The sequence below is a fragment of the Hypanus sabinus genome, chromosome 12 (assembly GCF_030144855.1).
Source record: "Hypanus sabinus isolate sHypSab1 chromosome 12, sHypSab1.hap1, whole genome shotgun sequence".
NCBI lineage: Eukaryota > Metazoa > Chordata > Chondrichthyes > Myliobatiformes > Dasyatidae > Hypanus > Hypanus sabinus.
The window spans coordinates 83,005,514-83,029,669 of record NC_082717.1 but is presented as its reverse complement, the minus strand read 5'-3'; the positions used below and the strand labels follow the sequence as shown (position 1 = coordinate 83,029,669).

At 43.3% G+C, this 24,156-nt stretch overlaps 1 protein-coding gene across 1 annotated transcript in view; it reads left to right on the top strand.

Moving 5' to 3' along the window:
• Positions 1–22,620: 22,620 nt before the first annotated feature.
• slc24a3 (solute carrier family 24 member 3) overlaps positions 22,621–24,156 on the top strand; it is a 324,655-nt gene continuing 323,119 nt past the window's right edge. Inside the window, exon 1 of the mRNA XM_059986300.1 lies at positions 22,621–23,104. Within this exon, the coding sequence (XP_059842283.1) occupies positions 22,951–23,104 (154 nt within the window). The 5' untranslated portion in view covers positions 22,621–22,950. The remainder of the gene's footprint in view (positions 23,105–24,156) is intronic.

Genomic DNA, 24,156 nt, shown 5'->3' with positions numbered 1-24,156 from the left:
GGTTGAAATGTCTCATATAAGAGGGCATGCATTTAAGGTGAGAGGGGGCAATTTCAAAGGAGACGTGAGAGGTAGCCCTGAAAACCTCCTCCACAATTCAATAAGTACATGGCTGATCTGTTGTTGGACTCCATTCCACTTTCCTTCCTGTTCTTTATCTTTCTACACATGAGCCACAATGATACAAGGTGTGCCTTCTTCCTGGAGATTAACTTTAATGTGAAATTTTCACTGCCAAATCATAAATGGAATAACCCATCGAGCATTAGACTTCTGCAAATCAAACCCAACAAATTTTGAACAAAGACATAAACCACTGGAGATGCTCAGCAAGTCAGGCAGTGTCCACAGAAAGACAAACAGAGCTGATGTTTCAGTTCTAATATTTCATCAGAAAGAATATTTCTACTGTCAGTTCTGATAAAACATTTCTGGTCTGAATATCGGTGCTGCTTCTCTTCGCAGATGCTGCTTGGCCGATTGAGTATCACCAGCATCGTCTCCTTCTAATTTAGACAATTGACTTTGCTGGTTCTTTTAGACTCTTGGTTTTACTTTGATTCATGCTTCTAGAAGTTATCTTAAAATCTGGACAAAATGGACATCCACAGAGGTGAAATCAGGCACTCCATTGATTGAGAATTTCTTCCCCATTTGGACCAATAGTCTGTCGTGCATTGTCACCTGGAAGAACTTCATTCTTCTACTCCCAAAGGAATCATTTGAGTTTTAAATATTTCAACAGGGAAAACACATCATTTTAGGAAACAGAGCAACTGTCGGCTATCTGAGCGAGCTGCTTGCCACTGCTTGTACAGTGCCCTGGGCCTGCTGAGATCTCACCAGATGTCTGGATTCAGGAAAATATAGAGAGCTCAAGGGATAAATAGTGACAGCATCACAATGTAAAACCCTGGCATCGTTGTTTTTGTTATTTGCTCATTAGCACAGAAATAACTCAACTCACGGAGAAATTATAAACGGGTGAATGAACACACAGCTCCACAGCATAGCGCAGGGAGTCCCTGTCTGAAAAGCTGGGTGAAATAGCGAGTAGCTTCAAGGAAACTGAGTGACACAGAGGGCCGAGTAGGAAAATCTAGGCACCATAGGGGGTTCAATAAGGAAAATCAATGGCGTGATGGTTTTGATAAGGAAATTTGTGTAACATCATTATATGGATTATAGAACAGGAAGATGGAGTGCGGGGTGAGCTAGGTAAGAAAAAATAGATGGCACGGTGAGCTAGTAAGGAAATCGGTGGGGGGGAACATTGTGGTTGGGATCAGGAGAAGTGGACAGAACAAAGGGTTTGATAAATAAAATTGGGAGACAGTGATTCAGGCACTTTGGGTGACAGGTGAGTTATATAAAAAACTACAGCTGCAGGTTCAGACTAGGAAATTTGGATTGGGACTTTGAATTAGATAGAGGAAGCTAGGTAGGATAGTGATTAGTCCCTGTAAAATTGCAAGGCTGAGCCTGAGTAAAGAGAATCTGACCATAGTTAACTGTGGGCAGAAGTCAGCAAGCTGATTAGTGGTCATCAGTAGGGAATCAAAAGTCTGATGAATATAATAGGCAATACTGTCAATCCAAAGCTTGTCTGTGGAAATATAAAGGCATTGCAATCAAAAACTTTGAAGGGGATGTCAAATATAGCCAAGCCTAATGCTAAATAGAATGTGTAGTGGGAAAGTGCAAAAAGATTGAACAAGGCAAAAAAGCAAAATCATAAGGGAGATAACGTAAAGGGAAGCAATTCAAACTTTTTAATAAATGGACAGAAAGTTAAAAACAAACGTAACACAGAGAGTTTAACTGAAGTTGAAGGTATTTTACAGATGAAATTTTGTGCTGCACTTTCTGAGTGACGATGGAAATAAGACCAAGCTGTGGAATAACTGATAAGTTCCATTGCAAACGAGTAATTAGTTGTGAAAAGAATAGCGAATCTTAATAAGCCAGTGAACTTAGGAAAGTAGTCAAAGACACAGCACAAAACCAGCCAGAAACTTCAGTTCTTGGTTAAATTTATATATTACACACTGAGACCAGGGAGTGATTGACCTCCAACAACCTTGTTCAAGGAAAGAGAGGACAATAAGTCGGAACACAAGGAGTTCTGCAGATGCTGGAAATCCAGAGTCTCACATATACAGTACCCACAGGCAAACGGAGAAGCGAGGAACTCAGCATGTTAGGCAGCATCCATGGAAAAGAATAAACAGTTGACGTATCAGACCGAAAAGGAAGCGGGAAGAAGACAGAATAAGGTGGTGGGGGTTGGGGGAGGAGAAATCGTACAAGCTGAAAGGTGATAGGTGGAGCCAGGTGGGAGGGGGAGGGAAGACCCATCAGGAAACCCATGCGTTCATGGAGGGAATGAACGAACTCCTTACAGAGTACGCTGAAATTGAACTGTTGTGTTCATTAACGAGGGATTGTGCAGAGCATACCAGCACATCAGCATGCAGGATATTCAACTGAACTTTATTGATAAATGCTGCTTGTACAATATGGGAACTCTTACGTGGGAGTGGCTAACTGGGTGGGATATGAATGACCTATTAACTACCACAACATCGCCCCTTCTTGAAGAAAAAACCTAAGTACACGCTTCTTGTCTAAGGAACTGCGTTGAAATTATTGTCATTGAAGTTGAGCGATTCAGTTCACTTTAACCTTAGCACATAACTTGTACTTATATAACAATAAAAAAGAATTGAAAGCATTATAATTGTCTTTCTCTTTGCTTTTCACAATCTCCCACGCTTTTTGTATTTTAAAAAAAGAGTGGCCAACATTATAACTATTTTTCTTTGTTTTTAACTGCTCCTCTCTCTCTCTCTCTTTAGTTTCGTCCTTTTTTCACCAATTCCTTGATTTTTAAGAACAGTCTCATTTTGTGAAATGTTTTCAACATTAGAACTCTTCTTAAAAAATACTGGATCTAATGGAGGTCAGGATAGACTACCTGAACACCCCGGCAAGGTGAGAGGATTATTCTGCCTCTTTAGTCATTTGCCCCAATCTATTAGGCTGTGGAATATATCTCTGTAGTGGGACAGGTATAGGTTCCTGGAATTGTTGGACTGGATGGAGATTCTTGTGCAGGTGCGTTCACCTCAGGTAAGTTGACCTCGTCATAAGGATCAGGCCACTATATATCTTCTGTTGCCTTTCGTGGATTTTGAAGGTGCATGAGCGTACAGCTGTTCTGCCTGATTTCACCTTACGTTCTGATCATAAACAATTATGGCGCACGCTGGCAGACTATTGTTCCTTTGGTGAATCATTCTGAAACCCAAAGAGCTTTACTACTCCTGAGCGGTGAGATAAGAAAGATTTTGTGTCTGAGATCAATGCATGCTCTTCATTTTCTCACGCTGTGTTGTCTCAGACTTCCTCAGTTTGTCTCAGTCCGGTAAGTGAAGCTGGCTAAGGGAAGGGAGAATGGACAGGCTTGTTCTCAGTCTCCGGCCCATTGACAGCTCTGATAGACTGCAACCATTCACAAGAGGTGTGGAGCCATAAGCTGGCAGTGCTTTGTAGGGGACTTCTGCCTTTGCTAGGAGACTCTTAACAGTTTGCACTGCTCTTTTTGCTTCTCCATTTGCCTGTGGGTACTGTAGACTGTTCGATGTTTGAACTTGTAGTCCCTAGCAAAGGCTTTGAATTCTGAGGAGCTGAATTGTGGACCACTGTTTGACACAATTGTCTCTGGTATTCCATGCCAAGTGAATACAGTTTTCAGGTGCTGTATAAATGCTGCTGAGGATGTAGAGGACAGATTGGACACGTCAACATTCCATGACAAGTAATACACTGTGAGAAGATATGTACTACTTTCCAGCTTGAAGATGTCTGTGTCTGCAATTCACAATAGAAAGTCTGGAAATTCTATGGGACAGAGGTTCAGCATGATTTTTGTGCAGTTTTCTGACATTATCTCACAGCTATCTGCTCCGACCGGGCTACCACACAGATTGCCTTGCTCTTGAGCAAAGTTTTTCAGTGCCTTAATGATTTGAGGTGGATTTGATTGATGATTTTAGAAGCAGGAATGATGAGTCTGGAGCCCTTTAGCAGCTGAACGGTGAGTGTGTCTCTTTGAGTTTGTGAGCTCCTTTTGGAACAGCTGGCCATCGATGTTCACAGTGTTACGTGACCTTGCTGCAGATATGGTTCTTTTTCAACTCAGCACAAATTTTGTTCCATTTACTCTGTGATGCAGAAAAAGCTTTCACGTACCTGAGCTAAGTAGATGTTGGTATCTTCCATGAGGGCAGAGTCAGCTTACGTACACTCACTTTTGCATGGCATCCTCGATAGAGTGTTTGGTGTTGTGAAAGATTTGCCGGGGACATGTACAATATCATAACAGTATTGCATAAGCCTCATTCTGAATCTTTTTAGACATGGAGGTAAGTCATCCAAATGTTTTGAGCTGAGGAGGCAGTCAAGTAGCTTGCGATCTGTTTCAGGTAGGAATTTAGATGCCTACAAAGTAGCAGCTGAATGTTCCCAAGCCCACCTGAGAGCCAAGTCTCCTTTTTGATTTAGACGTAATGCTGTTCAGTAGGAGTCAGTGTTCTTGATGTTCATGCCAGTGATTTCCATACACCACTGCAGTATTGCATGAGTACTCCCACTAGGCCAAAGGAAGAACAGTTGGCTGAGACCTTGGTTGTTTTGTTCAGATCAAAGAACGCCGATGTTGATGGAGAGATGAGCTCTGCTTTAAGTGATGAGAATGACTTCTCCTGTGGTGCATCCCTGTTCCAAATATTTTTCTGAGAGGGGAGGTCTCATAGTGGCTTTGTTTTCTCTGCTAAATCTGGAATGAACTTTCGCAGATGGTTTACCATGCCAAGGAAACTGAGGATCTCCAATACATTTGCCGGTTGATTCATGTTCCAAATTCTTGCGGGGTTGTCTGAATCTGGTTGCACTCCCTCTGAGGGCAGCTGGTGGCCCAAGAGCTTCAGCTCCAACTTTGTAACTGTGCATTTCTTTTTGTTCAGGATGATTTCAGCAGTTCCACTTTTTTGTCATGTTCCCTACTTGAGCCTCTGAATATATCATTCATGAAGTAGACTACGCCTTCCATCCCTCCAAAATTTGGTCTATCCTCATTTGAAGGAGTTCAGGGCTGATGAGATGCCAAAGGGGAGTCTCTTGAAGCATAATGTCCATATGGTGTGAGCTTCTGTGACTCAGGAGCTAAAAGAATCTGCCAGAACCCAGACCCTGAGTTTGCATCTAGTTTGGTGAAGAACTTTGCTCCACCCAACGTACTTCTCCAGATAGCAATGAAATACAGAAGGACCATGGGCTTTGTTGAAAGAAAAGGCATCAACTCCCTCTCCCTGGCACAAAAAAGAAACAAAACTTGCAAACCCCAAAATCTCTCACCCTTTCCCCACAGAAAAAACAGCAACAATAGCATCACACCCAGTCAAGATGTCACCAACGAACAATGATTCCTCGTGCGACATCCTCCAGACAGCCAATCCCTTCAACTATTTCACTTTTTCTTTGCCTTCTGCCTGTTCTTTTTGTCCTATTTGTGTTACAGAGACTGTTGGAGCCTGTGACAAGCAGTAGTTTGAGAGCTGCCATGGAGTTGGTGAGGCAAGTGGTTTCTTGCTACGTTACAGAGACAATCGGTCATACTGCAAGAATACAGAGCATTCATCCCAAATCATCCATTCTGAACAAGATGTCCATATGAACCAGACCCATTTTCTTGCACTTGTCCCAAATCGCTTTTGGCCTTTTCAATCCGTGTACTACATGAAAGTTTAATAAGTTTGAAACACACAACACTGTTCATCACAAAGCAACTCAGAGCCAGTCAGGTACATCTGAATTTTGTAGTTAGGTTAAAAAGGAATTTACACAATGCAGTTCCGTACAATAGGAAAAAGCTGGGTGAATCTATTCTGCTGTTTTTAGTTGGTGGATCAGCATTGATAAGAACAATGGAAAAAATATCCAGCACTTACTTGAATTCTCATTTGAATGGGTTCTGCAATTAAAATTCCTCCTGATAGAAAAACAAACATTACATTGTCAGATAGAGTTTGAAGCCTTCGGTTTGCACGACAGCTCAGAATCTCAACGTGTAAGTTTAAAGCTCCCCACTTACCTATTCTGGCTTCATCCCCCTTCCTTTCCAGTGCTGAGGAAGGGTCTTAGCCCAAAACGTCAACTGTTGAATTCCTCCAACATTTTGTGTGTTGCTCTAAGCTTAAAGCTGCTGCTTTTCAAAATAAACCTCTGTCTTACTGCATTGATGAAGACAAAACCCTGGGCAGCAATTGAATACCTGCTGTGGGTTGTTTGAAGAACACAAGGGCTTCCATTCAAGGAAACTTGGGGAGTATAATATCAACAGTTTCTGATGTCACAGGGATGAGGGATTCAGCAAATAATGATGATTCAATGACAGGCTAAACAGATGATGAATGCAGCTTCTGATATATGAATTAATGAAACTTAGGATGAAGGCAAGGGTTAGTAATATTTGCCCAGCAAGAGTATGCTGAAAGGGTGAATAGAATGGTCAAGGGCACCAATGTTCCTGGCATGTGGATAAATCATAAGAATAACTAATACAGCACCAAACTGTGGACGCTACACCATGTCTGTGTTCGTCATTATACACGAAAAGGGTGGGAAGTGCAGTTATAAAACATCACCATGCAAGTAGATTCACGAGAACAATATTGATCAAGAGTAATGAGATATTTGGATTATTTCTACTCAAACAAGAACAGGATAAAAAGCAATTTAATTAAAAAATGCGAAGTTTTTTTGTTTAAGCAAATAGGGAAAGACTGCTTCCTTTGCTCTGAAGTCATTAATGAAAGGTCATCAATGTAAAATTGTTTGATGTTTGGAAATAGAACTTTACATAAATTTAATCAACCATAAATTATTTTTCATAAAGATCAAGACAGACTACTTAAGGGGCAGAGGACATGGATATTTATGACAGAGAAAGATACACGGATGGTGAGATTAGTTCAAGCTTGTGGTAGGAATGTACTGTAAAAATATCATAGGCAAAACTGTATTCAGAAGCAAAGCACTGTGAGTAGCAGGTGCTGCAGAAAGTGCCTGAAGTACTCAGCATGTCAGGCAGCATTCGTGGAGATTGAGCAAAGCGTTTTCAGGTACTGAAAGTTCACCAGCCTGAAACATTAACTCAGTTCTCTTTTCAAGAATGCAACTTGATGTGCTGTGCATTTCCTGCGACTGAAGTCTAACCAGCCTCTTTTGCTGTAAATTCTGTTTGAAAAGTAGCTTGTAGTGCGTATTTCAATGCACGGCTTAATTGAATACATCCGCAGTGAGTTATCTGAACTAGCTGCATAGTTGTACTCACTCTAGCAGCTCATATTTATATTTATATTTTTCAATATACCCTATATTGATCAGTTTTGATAGAAATCACGTGCACGCGTGCACACACATACCTTTTTTGTTCACTTTTTGCCATTGACAATTGTTGACACCGATAAAATGTGAACAAAAAAGGGGTTTTCAAATGTCTGACTACAAATATGATTTACCAGCTCATGGTATGAATCTGGAAGCCCTGCATACAATTGATTTAACTTTGACCTTGTGCAAGGATTAGTTGAAGCAAACAGTACACTGAATTGAACAGCAGTAAATTGGATAAAAAGAACAGAGAACACGGTGATGTGGGGCATAATAATGCTTGAACAGAAACTATGTCACTGTAAGAGTGGGAACAGGACAAAATAGCTGCTCGGGCTTGTGCTAGTGACGTTGGTAGACTTGCTGGATACAACTGTGGTTCTTTGGTTCGTACAACAAAATTTAGACATGCTCTTTACAGCAAATAGCATCATCCCAGCTGTGGATGAATGTGCACTATGCATGTTAACAAATCTTTTAATAGCATGAAACACAAAAAGTGTTAGTTTAGTCATAGGGTCACAGAGTAATAAACATAGAAATAGCCTCTTCAGTCCAATTTGCTCATGGTGCCCACTGAGCTAGTCCCGTTTAGACCATAAGGTTATAAGACAAAGGAGCAGAAGCCGGTCATTCGGCCCATCAAGTCTGCTCTGCCATTTCATCATGAACTGATCCAATCTCCCCTTTAGTCCTACTCCCCCGCCTTCTCACCATAACCTTTGATACCCTGACTACTCAGATACCTATCAATCTCTGCCTTAAATACACCCAATGACTCGGCCTCCACTGCTGCCCGTGGCAACAAATTCTATAGATTCACCACCCTCTGGCTAAAAAAAATTTTTTGCATCTCTGTTCTGAATGGGCGCCCTGCAATCCTCAAGTCATGTCCTCTTGTACTAGACTCCCCCACCATGGGAAACAACTTTGTCACATCCACTCTGTCCATGCCTTTCAACATTCGAAATGTTTCTATGAGGTCCCCCCTCATTCTTCTAAACTCCAAGGAGTACAGTCCAAGAGCGGTCAGACGTTCCTCATATGTTAACCCTCTCATTCCCGGAATCGTTCTGGTGAATCTTCTCTGAAACCTCTCCAATGTCAGCACATCCTTTCTTCAATAAGGAGCCCAGAACTGCACACAGTATTCCAAGTGAGGTCTTACCAGTGCCTTATAGAGCCTCAACATCACATCCCTGCTCCTATACTCTATTCCTCTAGAATTGAATGCCAACATTGCATTCACCTTCTTCACCACCGACTCAATCTGGAGGTTAACCTTAAGGGCATTCTGCACAAGGACTCCCAAGTCCCGTTGCATCTCAGAACTTTGAATTCTCTCCCTGCTTAAATAATAGTCTGCCCGTTTATTTCTTCTACCAAAGTGCATGACCATACACTTTCCAACATTGTAATTCATTTGCCACTTTGCCCATTCCCCCAATCTATCCAAGTCTCTCTGCAGACTCTCTGTTTCCTCAGCACTACTGGCCCCTCCACCTATCTTTGTATCATCAGTAAACTATTTGCCTGCGTTTGGCCCATATTCTAAACATCTCCCATCTGTGCACTTATTCAAATGTGGTTATTGTACCTGCTTCAGCCACTTTCTCTGGCAGCTCATTTCATATACTAACCTTGATGAAGTTGCACTCCACATCTCTTTTAAATGATTTTATACACCTCTCTCAGGTCAAGTACAAGATAATTTCGAACCTGAACTGTGAATTTGGAACGAGAACTCACAAAATCAGGTAGGACTGGGGTTCTCTTCATTATTTTCCAACAATGTGGGACAAGTTGTGGGGAGGCTTTGTTTTGGTTGCAAACACACAGGCCTCATCCTGTGGCAGAAGGTTCCAGGAGTAGCAGAGGCTCAATGGGCCAAACTATTTCCTGTAGTCACCTACACTTCAAAGTCACATTAATGCAAGCAGGCTTTTTCTACTGAGGGTGGGTGGGACTACAACTAGAGGTCATGGGCTAAGGGTGAAAGGTGAAAAGTTTAAGGGGAACACGAAGGGAAACTTCTTCACTCAGAGGGTGGTGAGAGTGTGGAACGAACTGCCGGCACATGTAGTGCATATGAGCTGGATTTCAACACTTAAGAGAAGTTTGGATAGGTACATGGATGGAAGGGATATGGTGGTCTATGGGCTGGGTGCAAGTCGATGGAGTAGGCAGTTTAAATGGTTTGACATGTGCTAGATGGACCGAAGGGCCTATTTCTGTGCTGTAATCTTCTATAACAAAGTAAGTACCATTCAGGGTTTTCCTGTTGTCCTTTACTGAAATCTCACCATTAAATCACAAGGGCAACACCAGTCCATTCAGAAAAAGGCATAAACACAGGGATTCCTTCAAAACTCAGCTGATCTCACTTTAGTCTTGGAGGGTAAACACTTGACTCTCCCCTATTTTGGGAAGATGGCATACTGTACTTCTCTTCTTGTTCACCCTCAAAAGCCATTGTCATACACACCAGTACCTTTACCTTCTCACCATCGTGAAAGGTCTGGACAAGGACATTTGCTGTAAAGAACAATTCCAAGCATTCTGCGTATGAACCATGGGACCAACTAGCGTACAGATTGGGAGTGAGGCCAGGGGAAAGATGGTCATTTAAAGCATCCTACAGCATTCTGTGCCTTTAACCACTCTTTATACAACTCATTGGAATTGCAATAATTTACTTATCATGACACAGAAAGAGGCCATTACACTGCTTCCCAGAGGAATACGCCCAGCAGGCTCATTGGGGCTCTCCTTATTTCCCGGTATTTTTGCAGCTTATTGTCTCTCACTCTCTTGATTGTTTTGCCACTTGGCCTGCTGTTGGAGCAATACACTGTGGCAAAGTAACCTAGGAGCGAAAGGAAGGCAGAGCAGCTGGGGGATCTCCGTGGAGTTACGGGGAGAATGTACAAACTGCATGTAGGCGGCCTCCGAGTTGAGGATGGATCCTGAGTTGCTGCGATTGTGGACTGCCGAAGCACTGTGCCGGCAGTGAGCGATCCATCCAGGCTCACCCTTCTCTGGTGCCCGGGCCCAGTCCACTACCTGACGCTCAGATCCACAATCAGGCCCGACGTCACGTGAGAGTCTTGCCTGAAACTAGCCCCAGCATCGGGCAAGTCTTGGGCCTGATACCCGGGTGATCTCTGGGGACCTTGCAGACAAGGTCATACCAGATTCTTGAACCTCAGCTTCCAGGGTGCTCCTCTGGGTCACCAGATGCTGCAGCACTTTCAGGGTAAACTTGATAATGATATCACTGGTTGCTCCTTTAAAAGGGCTGTAGCTGTTCAGAGAGTTCCTGATCACTCCTGGTTAATTTTGTGCTGATTGGCTTCCTGTATCAACATCTTAAAGGACATGTGCATTTCCTTTTAAATATTGGAAGTCCTGTATGATATGGGAGTGTTGGTAACTCTAGGTTGAACGATCTTTCTTGGCAGAACATCTTTGGCAGCTTTGTAGAACGCAGACTAGGTGTCAAGTCTGGTTGTGGTGCACTGGGTAAACAGAGGTTAATGACCACACAAAACCTTGTGCGTAATCTTGCACGTTCCCCTAAGGTGGCACCAAGGAACATGAAGGTCTTTTGTATGATAATAGTTTGTAGTCAGAGAGTGGAAGGGAAAACTGATCCTAAAGAAGGATTTGAAGCAAAAGTTGGGGACTGGAGCACATTGCTGTTAACAATGTCACAGAAGCTATCCATCGCACATAAGTGAATCTTAAACAGAAGAATGTTTTATCAGTCAGAACAAGGGGTAAATATCCCCAGAATGCATGTCTGGATCCCAGGCAGTGAAACAAAGTGTTTTTTGTAACCTGATTTCTTCACAGGAGGATGCCACTCAGAGGAAACCTACACTATACTGAAACCAATGTCAGCATGGAGAATTGGGTTAATGTAGTATCTATACCACAAGTTGCAATGGTGGGAAGCACAACAACATGACCCTAGAATGATGATGTGACCAGAGAATCAACATATGTTTCATCACAGCAGTTGATGGTTCCATTTTGAGCAGGAATACTTACTTTAAGTCAGTACAAAAGAGGGGTGCAGTGAACTTGGCACAATATTCAAAATTAAAAAAGATGGCATTTTTATTAGTCAAGTGAAGTTTATTGCTGTTTAACTACATACATGTATATAATGTATATAACCATATAATGTACATAGAAATGAGACAACACTTCTTTGAGCCTGGGTGTAAAGTACATAACACACCATAACATGAAGGTAAGGGTAAAATGTACACATGATAACACACTGAAGTGCCTTAATATTAAGTATTATAAGGTACTGAACAGATTAACCAGTGACACTTTGAATACGATGCAGCCAGGAGTTCAGAAGCTTAGTGGCCTGGGGGTAGAAACTGTTTCTCATCCTGACCCTTCTTGGTTTTATGCATCATAGTCTCCTGTCTCAAAGAGGACGCTGGATGGATGCATGGGATCCTTAATAATACTAAGGGCCCTGTGTATGCAGCGCTCCTGATGGGGGGGGGTAGGGAGACCCCCATGATCCTCTCAGCTTTTCTCACTGTCCTTTGTAGGGACCTCTGGTCTGAAGCCCGACTGCTCCCATCCCAGATGGAGATGCAACTCGTCAGGATGCTCTCAATGGTGCTCCTTTAAAACTCAGTTGAGATGAGGGGTGGGAGCCTTGCTTGCCTCAATCTCCTTAGGAAGCGGAGGCACTTTTGTGCCTTTTTGTTCAGGGAGGTGATATTAAGGGGCTGGGTGAGGTCATCTGTGGCGTGAACTCCCAGAAACCTGGTGCCCTTAACTCTCTCTAAGGAGAAGCCTTGTATTCACAGCAGATCATATACTGAAGTCAGATGAAATGTTTAACACATAACAGTGGTCAGTAGAAAGCAAAAACTATGGATGAAATGGATTATATTATTATTAACATTCTGGGCAGAACTGGGCTCAGGAAAAAGAGATGTTCAGTATGGATACTTCAAAGTCATGCTTAGCCAAGCTTTTGGTACAGTTTGCAGAAAAGTACCAGCATCGCCATATTGGGTATTACATGATATAATGTGCTCATCATTATCCTACTAGGTCTAAAACCAAGTTTTGACCTGTCTGAGGAACCAAATGAATAAATTGGAACCAAATGGATTTTCTTGAGATCAACTGGGCGACACCTGTGTAGCAGCTGTTAAGTGGACAGACCTGTTTGACCACAGGGATTATGAAACAACATTGAGCCTGGGCAGTTAATGAAATTGCTGAAGTTGTTGCAAATGCACTTTCATGGTTAAAAGTTAAGATGCAGGAAGAGAAAAGAATAAATGACCTTCACTGAAAATAGTAAAAGACGATTTTCCAATTACAGCAATGAAGTAATGGCAGTTAAAGCATGTTTGAGACGGCACAAAACGAAATTGTTGTAAAAGGTATGAAAGACCTTTACAAGGAAGTTTTGATGTTGGTTTATCATTGTCACACGTGCTGAGATGTGAAAAGCTTAGTTTTGCAAGCCGATTAAACATATCACTTCAAAGCATAAGTACATTGGGTAATAGAAGGGAAATGCAGTAACAGAATGCAGAATAAGTGTTCCATTTACTAGGAAAACACAGTGCAGGTGCAAGACAATAAGGTGTAAGGTCCATGAAGACGTAAGTTGTGATCTCAAGAGTGTATCATTAATGTTCAACATTGGGATTGTAGCTGTCTTTGAGCCAGCTGGTGTGTGTTTTTGAGCTTTAATACCTTCTGCCCAATGGAAGGGAGGAAAGACATCATGTCAGAGGTGCATCAAACAAATGTTCCACTAAAGACATGAAATGGGCTGAAACCTAGTTCAGTGCTAAAACAGAACTATAACTAACAAGATGAGCTGTCATCAGAACCAGGTAGTATTAAACAAGGACATGGACCTTAGACCGAGTGTATAGAGCACAAATTTTCAAAGGGCTTGACAGTGAACAGTCAAGTGTTGTGAGCATTAAGCCAATTGCTAGCATTTTCATTTGTTGGTTAGCTTTAGATAAAGCTCTTCAAGAGCTAGTGGGCAAGTGCGGCATCAGTCAAGATCATAAATGGAAGACGTCAAAGATGTCATCGCAGAGTTGGAAATAGACAAGCAAGACTTTCCTTAGGATTATTCTGAGAAGAGCACAATTACATCTAAGAACTCATGGATTTTATTTAGAGAATAAAACATGGTAACAGGTCCTTCCATCCCAATGGACTCAAACTGCCCAATTATACCCATTGTGACCAACTAACCAACTCAGCTGTACGTCTTTGGAATATGTGAGCAAAGCAGAGCAACCAGAGGAAACCCAGATGGTCATGGGGGGAGGTAGAAACTCCTCACAGTCAACAATGGGAATTGAACCCAAGTCACTGATGCTGTAATAGTGTTGTGCCAATTGCTACCCTAACATGCTGCCCCAATAGATGGCTCTGAAATGGACTGATGTGAAACACATAACTCAGTACTACACGGAGCATACAGCTGACGAGCTGCCATTCACTTCCACAGTTTACTAGAAGAACGAGTCTTGGATAACTGTCCTCTCCAATGTATACTTCCATTTGGGTGCTCCAAAACAAAATGGTATTAAGCAACATGTTGTCATCTGTCACAGGTGAGACTGAGAGATCAGCAAGGATTGTCAAAGAATTAACGAATCAGAATCAGGTCTGATATCACCGGCATATGTCGTGAAATTTGTTGTCTTTGTGACGGCAGTATTAACAATACATAATAATAGAAAAAAAACTGAATTACAGTAAATATATAGGTATATTGCTACTGGTGGCATTATGCCAGGTGCTGAAGGCAGTGGCAGAGGGAGCATTGCGATGGTCATGACCACCAGTAAAGAGTGGTCAGAGGAAGAACATCTCCTTTGTCAGAGCTGAAGCACAGCCCCTATGTCAGCCCAGACCATCATCAGCATCGGGCCTGCTGAGCACCACATCAGATTGGCTGCTTCAAGTTGATCTGGAGAGGCAGCTGAAGTTTCCTGACCAAATAGCAACAACTTTACTGAGGCCGGATGTGGTCCTTTCTTCAGTGTCCTCGAAGCAGGTTGTCATCATCCTGTCGAGTTGACAGTCCCCTGGGAGGACCGCATTGAGGGGGCAAATGAGCAGAAGCGGGCCAAGTACCAGGAGCTGGTGGAGCAGTGCTGGGGGCAAGGCTGGAAGGCTCCCTGCGAGCCCATCGAAGTAGGGTGCAGGGGCTTTGCCAGGCACTCACTCTGCAGAGTCTACACCCTACTTGGCGTCAGATGGGCTAGCAAGACGAAAGCGATCAGGACCATCACAGAGGCCGCTGGGAGAGCCTCCAGATGGCTATGGATCAGGAGGGGTGATCCGTGGGCCAGTGCTGCTGGGACATAAGTTGGGGTCTGATTAACCCTGGCTGGGTCACCTGGGCGAGGATGTATGATGTTGAAAGACCCGAAACACCCGACGACCCCAGGTTACATCACTGATGATATGTCCCAGCACATCTGCAGGATGTATTTCAGAATTATATATATATATATATATATATATAAAATAGTTAAATAAGTAAAGCAAAAATAGAAATAAAAAAAGTAGTGAGGTAGTGTTCATGGGTTCAATGTCCATTCAGAAATTGGATGGCAGAAGCTGTTTGTGAATCATTGTTTGCCTTCAGGCTTCTATATCGCTTTCCTGATGGTAACATTGAGAACAAGGCACGATCTGGGTGATGGGTCCTTACTGATGGATGCCACCTTTTTGAGGCATCGCTCCTTGAAGGGTACCATGGAGGCTGGAGCACATGATGGAGCTGACTAACTTTACAACTCTCTGCAGTTTATTTTGATTCTGTCCTGTGCAGTAGTCCACCCTCCATACCAGACAGAGATGCAGCCAGTTAAAACGCTCCCCGTGGTACATCTGTAGAAATCTGCAAGTGTTTTAGGTGACATACCAAATCTCTTTGAAAACATAATGAAATATAGCTGCAGTTGTGTCTTCTTTGTAACTACATCAATATGTTGGGTCCAGAGATATTGACATCCTGGAACTTAAAATTGCTCACTTTTTCCATTTCTGATCCCTCCGTGGGGACTGGTGTGTGCTCCCTCATCTTACCCTATGATGGGAGATAGAGTGGTAAATGATAGAACTATTTCTCATTCCACAACAGATTATATTTTTGCTGAATTACCATATGTACAGGACTCAGAATAGGATTGAGCTTAATTCAGACAAATCGTGAAGGGAGAGTGGAAGAGAGGCAGGTGAGAAGTTAGGGCACAAACCATGGAGGGAAACACTTAATCGAGTTCTTGTGTATTAACTTTATCTAACAAACTAACATTAGGAAGGTGGGGTTGGAGTGATAGTCTAAGTATGCAATAGAACGATCCTTCTTGTGAGAATAGAAGATAAAATCTGAAGTTGTATTTGAAAGTCACATAATTCTAGAAAATAAAACTTTTGCAAAATTCTACAGATGTACAATGGAGAGCAGTCGAACTGGATGTGTCATCGTCTGGTATGGGTGGGACGGGGGTAGGGGTGGGCTACTGCACAGGGTTGTAAACTCAGCCAGCTCCATCATGGGCCCCTGTCTCCCCCGCATCCAGTACACCTTCAAAAGTCGATGCCTCTAAAAAGCAGCATCCAACATTAAGGACCCCCATCGCCCAGAGGATATGCCCTCTCCTCATTGCTACCATTGAAGAGGAGGTACAGGAGCCCGTAGACACAGACACATACTCAACCGTTCAGGAACAACTTCTTCCCCACTGCCATCAGATTTCTGAATAGACAATGAATGTTACCTCCCTAGCTTTAATTTTTTTGCTATCTTTTTGCACTACTTAATTTAATTTGCTGTATTTATTTCTTATTGTAATGTATAATTTTTTATTAATATATATTGCAATGTACCGCTGCCACAAATGGACAAACTTCATGACATATGGCAGTGACATTAAACTGGATTCTGACTCTGACGTGAGCTAGACCAGGGAAAAGCAAAGCATGCAGTGGAGGCTGGTACATTCCATAATTCGATCCAGTGCGGACCGTAGGAAAAACAACACAAGATTTCATTGCATCCAGCCAAGTGGTGTGACCTTCCTCAGATCAAGAATTGAATACAACAATGTCCACACATTCCTTTCAGATCAAAATAATACAGGAAAACTGCAGTTAGGTCATTCAAATATAATGTTCTTCAGAAAATCCTTTGAAGAAAGGGGAAGCAGTGTGGTGTGCAAAACTGAGCGACGTATGTGTTACACGTATGCAGGCGTCTTCAGTGCAGTGAGAGTTAAACAACTTTCAGTGTGTTCTTGCAACTCTGTGTTCCTCCATGGTATATACTCCTCTTGCTTGAATATGAAACAAAATAGTTGCATGTGCTTTGCACAAATTAACCTGTTTAATGGGGCTCTGGTCAAATCCATTTTGGAGACGATTTAATGTTGATCGGTCAATGTTGTAATTTTTCAAAACATAGGGACTTATTAATGTTCATCTGTCATTAATAAAATAATTTTAAACAATTTTTCTATATCTCACAGTTGATATGTGGACACCATCTATTGAAATCAAATCTTTGTCATACAAAAATAGAGACTATTATTTAGTTTTGAGTTTGGTACTGACATGAAGTGTATTAAGCTATATTGCACCTGATTTAATTAATGATCCTGAACACAGAAATGACATCTAATGAACAGCTCATGTACATTCAGTAGGGCAATTGTTTCACAGTAGACTCCTGTTAATTGAATAGTGTTTTGTTTTACTGAGAGTAGATGTGTATTTATGGCACGACTTACACTTGCCCATTCATTCACCTCTGATATGAAATCACTCGGCTTCTTTATTGCTGGGGTTGAGTATCTCAGTTGGTTGAGTGCCACAGTCAGGATCCAATAATTCTGGATTTTGATTGCACCAAGGGCTAACTCAGCCTTTCATACATACATCTCGGATGCAGGAGTGTCATAGCGAGGAAGCAGAGGGGCTGTCTCCTGCAGTATCCCTCAGCTGTTTAGCAATGAAAATGTGACACTCAAGAAGAACCAGCTGTAAGGAATAGCATGTGTATAATTAAGCGTGCAATGTTTTTCTGAATGAAGCTTGCCGATATCTTGCAGTGATCTCTCAGTAAGTGATTAAAATGTGCAGGAGGCAGGCCAGTCGCGGTGCACAGTGCAAATACAGGATTATCCACTTTCGTGAACACATTGCAAAGAGGGGGCACTTAGATCCCCCGCTGAATCAGATAATTAGTATAGAGAATTATATCTATTTTAATTAAATCAATTTGACCCTCCGCCGATCATGTGACCTTTCCTTTCAGCATCAGCTCAGGGTTCGTAATTACACAGCGCGATGTTCCTTAGATGTAGAACCTTTATATTTCCTGCTTCATTTAATCTGCTCATTCTCACACACAAAAATATACAAGGAACAAAATTCTTTCACTTAATATCTGGAGAAGGAGAGATTTAGATCAAATTTAGGCCACTTGATCTCCCAATATGAAATATAACCAATTGTCTGTTGTTTGTAAAACTGAGTGTATCTACAAGTGGATTGTGTTAGTTTATTTACTCCATAATGAACATTTTTCTGATCTGTTACACTCTACTTCTCCCACAATATGAAGAACCTATTCGAATCCTACTTCCTTCGACAAGCCTTTGTTCATCTCCTCCATCTTGGTCACTATTCTGCTCATTTATCTCCACCAATGTATTTCATTATACCAGTGAGCACTCCCATTCCATAGTGGATTAGCTGATTCTCCCATCTCCTCTGCAAGAGCAGCACAAAACAAAATGAGCTCGAACAGTTCTGAGCTGCACACTTCATTAAATTGTAAATGGGCATTAGCCACACAGTTTCGGTTATGTTGAAGAGTTGTGAGATTACCTTCTTCGGGAGATCTCACCCCACTTGCCCAAATGTAATCCATGTTAGTTTCCAGCTGAATTCCACAACACAGGCTGGGTTGATGCAAGTCTGAAACTGGACTGATACGCGAGCAAACAGTTCCATTTAGCCAGTGCGCCAGGAACAAAATCTACAACTGGGGAACAAAAAAAACAGAGTATAGAGAGGGAAGGAATGTGAAGGAGCCTTATCTTCTGAATTCCATTACGTATGTAGCTGGGATTCTGCAATCCATCTGTCCCAGAAAGGAAGAAGAACAGCTGAGACCCAGGTGTTTCTTTGAGAGGTCTGGAATACAAGACTAAATAATGAAGTGTGGTATTACAGTGAGTGTCAAATGCAAATACTGTTTCGTGCAGTTTACGATTGAGTCACAGGTCATTATTGTACATAACATGAAGGAAATTTATAAACACTCATGGGTGGAAAACCGCCAGCGGCTTTTAAGACCTTCCAAGTCCCTTTCCAAATAACCATCAGCTATTTCCCTGAAATATGGTCAGTCTAAGATCTATTAAGATTAATCTCATCTAGAAATCAGGCCCACCTTGTAAAATGATGCTTTCTGAAATGATTATGGTGAATAACTTACATAAATCTCGAGAGATATGGAGGGGGATTAGTAGAACATACAACATTACAGGCCCGTCAGCCCACAATGTTTTGCCATCCTTTTAATATACTCTAGGATTGGTCATGTGGGACATTCAAGCAGGTTTTTCATAAGTTGTCCTATTCTTAAGACAGTAGAGGTTTTCCCAGAAATTTCTGTGCACCATTTTCAACATCTTTTGTTTTTATATCAGATTTCCAGCATTTGCAGTTTTGATTTTCACTCATTGACCATTGAGCTGTGAGAAGGTGTTGTTGAACTGGAACAACAATGAGTTTGAGATATGTAATGCTTAGGTCAGTTTATCCTTTAACAGCAGTTCTCTCTGGCTAGTGCAGTAGGATTCAGATCTTGCAGACACAAGAGGCTGCAGGTCCTGGAGACTAGAGCAAAAGACAATCTACTGGAGGAACTTAGCAAGTCGAGGGATGACTGTTGTGGGAAGGGGGACGGGTGCGTGCAAGGACTTGCCAACATTTTGGGTCAGACCCTGCGTGGTGATGCTGTGGAATTCATTGCCACAGACAGCTGTGGAGGCCAAGTCATTGGTTATGTTTAAGGCAGAGATTCTTGATTTATAAGGACGTCAAAGGTTATGGGGAGAAGGCAGGAGAACGGGGCTGAGAGGGAAAATAAATTAGCCATGCTGCAATGGTGGAGCAGACTCAATGGGCTGAATGGTCTGGTTCTGCTCTTATGTCTTATGGTGAAGCTGGGGCCTTTAGGTGATTGGTGGATCAAGTAGGGATGAAGGATTAAGATCACGTTCCCCTGGGAATGTGGTACGATGGACTTCCCCAAAGGAGCTTTGTGCAGGAAACAACGTTGCCCTGTGTGTCCTTAGTGTGGAAATGGCACTGGCATCGCAAAGGTGGCTGAAAGTACCCATGCAGTTTCCTGATCGGTGCTGGAAAATGCAGAAGTTGTGAATCTGAGACGTAAACTGATGAAACTGTCTGACTCCTGAGTGCTCCCTGCGTTTTCTGCTTTTGTCATAGCTAACAGTGGCTGGATGCTTCACACACCCCAACCCCTTCACTATCTCCTTTTCAATCATGTACATGTATATAGCAGGGTTATGCAATTCAGTTTACAAGCCGATGACTTCCATTCATATAGCACCATTAATATTGCAATTGTTCCAAAGTACCTCACAGGAGACAGCTGATGTCAACCTCCATAAAAGGAGACATGAGGCCAAATAACCCAGAACATTGTCAGTGAGTGAACATTTAATAAAAACTGCAGATACAGTAACAAAAACAAAAAGTTATGAGAAACACAGCAGGTCAGGCCGTGTTGGTGGAAAGAGGAACAGTTAGAACCATCACCTTCAGCACTGTTTCAGATTGCTGTTCTGAAGACAGGGAGGGATTTCAAGGGTTGGAGATGGAACTCTGAAGGCACAGCTGTCTAAAGTGGAGTTTTTAATTGGGGGGGGGTGTGAATTAAGAGGCCAGAATTAGAGGAGTGCATCTGCACGAGAATCTTACAATAGAAATTAAATGTGACCATAGTTGGAACAATGTTGAAGGGATAGGCCATACGGACTCAGTGGAGGGGCAGGACAATGTTGGTGCTGACGTTGAGACATAGGCTGTGAGTTTTGCACTGGGTGTATATGTTGCAGGATTAAGTTTGCTTTTGTCAAAACTGATTTTCTTCTGATTCTGTTATTTTATTACCCTGGTCTAATGACAGATTTGTGCTGAAGTTCAGCGTTATTGGGTAAAAAGGCCAGCTGAAGTGTCCTTTTCCATTCTATTGAACACTGTGACTGCGAGTGGGTGCTAGCAGTCAGCACACAGTTACTAATCCATGTTCCTCCCCCACCTAATAACTCTGCCTTTTGGATGATGACATTTCCCTCCTTCAGTGGACAGTAGGTGCAGGAGTAGGCCATTCGGCCCTTCAAGCCAGCGCCACTATTCAATGTGATCATGGCTGATCATCCACAATCAGTACCCCGTACCTGCCTTCTCCCCATATCCCTTGACTCCACTATCTTTACGAGCTCTATCTAACTCTTTCTTGAAAGCATCCAGAGAATTGGCCTCCACTGCCTTCTGAGGCAGAGCATTCCATAGCATCCCTCAACTCTCTGGGTGAAAAAGTTTTTCCTGAACTCCATTCTAAATGGCCTACCCCTTATTCTTAAACTGGGTCCTCTGGTTCTGGACTCCCCCAACATCGGGAACATGTTTCCTGCCTTAAGCATATCCAATCCCTTAATAATCTTATATGTTTCAATCAGATCCCCTCTCATCCTTCTAAATTCCAGTGTATACAAGCCCAGTCGCTCCAATCTTTCAACATATGACAGTCCCACCTTCCCGGGAATCAACCTCATGAACCTACGCTGAACTCCCTCAATAGCTAGAATGTCCTTCCTCAAACTTGGAGATGGATGTAAAATGCCTTTGGAAAGGTCAGAGAGAGATGATCGAAGATACTTACCCCTCAAGTACATCAGTAAAAGAAAGCAGATGATTTGGTCAACAGATGGCCAATATCACTTTGCTAATCGCAGGAGCTCACTGAGCCTATGTGAGAGCCAGAGAGCAGTATAGTAAAGAAACAGGCTCTTTGACCCATCTAGTCCATGCTGAACTTTTATTCTTCCTAGTCTCATCGAGCTCCATACCCTTCCCATCCACGTACTTATCCAAACCTCTAAAAAGCTGAAATTGAACCCACATCTACCACTTCTGCTGGCAGCTGGTTCCACACTCCCACCACCCTCCGAGTGAAGAAGTTTCCCACATGTTCCCCTTAAACCCTTCACCTTTCAGGCTTAACCCCTGACCTCTAGGGGTAGTCTCACCAAACAGCAGAAAGAGCCTGCTTGCATTTACCCTGTCGACACCCCTCATAATATTTATGTTAAAACATCTGGAACATGCTGAGGTTGAGAGAGGCGTTCGCTATATAAATCCATGCTTCCTTTGCCCAAGCATTTCCTGTCACAGCCTGTGGATCATTGATGTGAGTTTCCAGCAGTAATAATGCCTGAATATGCAGACCTAATTCTTCTACGATAAGACAGTGAAGAAGGAGATGAACCCAGCAGCCAGAGCAGTGAAGCGTCCAGCAAGCTGACAGAGAACGCGCAACGCTGGAAATACTCAGCAGGTCGTGCAGCCTCTGTGGCGTGTAGAAAACACTTGCTGCTTTTGTTTAAGATTTGCACACTTGCAGCTATGTGTGCCCATGGGGCCGCGGCTTAGCTCATTATACCCTTGCCCCTAAACCAGGCAGATTCTGCCTTCGGATTCCACTTTGGAAATTTGAGTCCCAGCATCTGTTTGGACGTCGCAGAGTGCGATGCCCTCCCTGCTGAGTGTTATACTGAAGCTGCCTATGCCTCGTCCCCAATGGTCATCTCGAAAGGCAGGGTGCCTTTCGGAGGGCTCGCTGCGTGCGTGTTAGTGCATTGTCTGGAACCCTGAAGCTAAAAGATTTCTACGAGGCAGCAAATAAATGCAAACATTTTGATGAGTTTGATAGAGGTGAGAGTTGTATTTAGCGGTCGAAACCCGAAGAGGGCGCAGCGGGCAAGCCTACCTCAAGAGCAGACCCTCCCCTTCGCAGTACCGTCCCTGGCCAGCTTCGGGCGCCGGCACAGAGTGAGTTGCAACGCTGGGTGTCCGTGCTTCTGTTCTCTCGTCCCCGTTCATGGATCAGCTCAGCGCAACAGCAGCAAGAGCAAGCAGCGACCAGCTTGCACCGTCTCTCCTCTCCTCTTGGCGTCTCATGGAGTGATAGCCACCCCATTTTCCCTCCCCTGTCCCTATTACCCCCCCCCTTTCCTGACCCCCCCTTCTCCCACCCACCCACCCACTCCCCTCCACCCTCGGCGCTCTAGCCCGCTGCGGCTCAGCAGTAGAAGTTGCGCCGTTGCCCAGCCGGAGCCGACCAGCGAGACTCGAGCCGCTATCATGGAGCCCCAGCGTTGCTCCTTGGAGCTGTTGGTGAATCGGAAGCACAACAAAGTGCGGCGCAAAAGACGGGACATGGTGTGGTGGCAGATCTGCTGGCTGGCCGGCGTGATGCTGGTGGTCCTCGGCATCTCCAGCTTGGTGGAGAAGGCAGGTAAGGGATTCTCCTGGGCGAGGGCATTGCCCTTCTTACCACAAAGAGCTTGACTGGAAAGCCCATTCAAGAATTCACCTCTGTGCAACTTTAGTGAAGCCCTCTGACTGACACACACACAATGCTGTTAACTCTCGGAGGATGGGGTACTGTTTTTGCCTGCTGTCTTGGTGGGATGGAGATGGCTCAGTGTTAACAAAAGAAAATGTGCTGTGCCGGAGGTGAACACGTTGCAGGTGCCGGCTGTATTATAAGCACTAAGGACTAGAGGATTGAGAAAGATACATTCACCTTTGTCACTGCAATAAAAACACTTGTCTGCAAACAGGTTTAGACGTTCTGGTGCCCCTAAGGGGGAAAAGCCCGAGGTGGCGATTAAAAGAAAATACTGGAGGTACTTTAGCAAGCTAGTGATCAGAAGCATTAGCTCCCACCCCCTCCCCAGAGATGTAGATGCTGCCTGACCTGCTGAGCTTCTCCACCATGTCCAGTTGTCTTCCTTTCGGGTCTCCAGCATCTGTAGCTTTTCGCTGGTAGTGTTGATGTTGGGTAGCTGTGTTCCGGGCTGCCCGTGTTTGTAGAAGAGTGGACCATGTTGGCTCTTTTACCTCTCGGTATGCTGAGTGTGAGTCTTACATCCTCCGAGGGGCATCAGTTGTGATTTCCTCTTTCCTCCTCCTCCCCTTCTCCAACTTTCCTGCCAGCCCAGAGGCAGGAGCGTTCTGTGCAGTGTGCCAAATGTTCACAAAATGCTTGGTCAAGAGTTCCACTTCACAAATCCCTCCTGTTAGCAACTGCTCCATGTCGTACTTCCAAAATTAAAGTAACTTCCCCCTGCTTGGTGCTTGCAGGTTTCTTAAGGGATGGGGTGATTAACTTCACATGCCTTTATTGTACATTTAGAGTCCATGGCATTAAGGGCCAGTGTATACTGACCACCACACCAAGGATGATTGGAATTGCTGAGAATATTACTGTAGGATTCACTAAAGGGTTATTTTGAATGGTTCACTCAGCGTTGTTGGACAAGATCATTGGTTGTGGTGTATTGT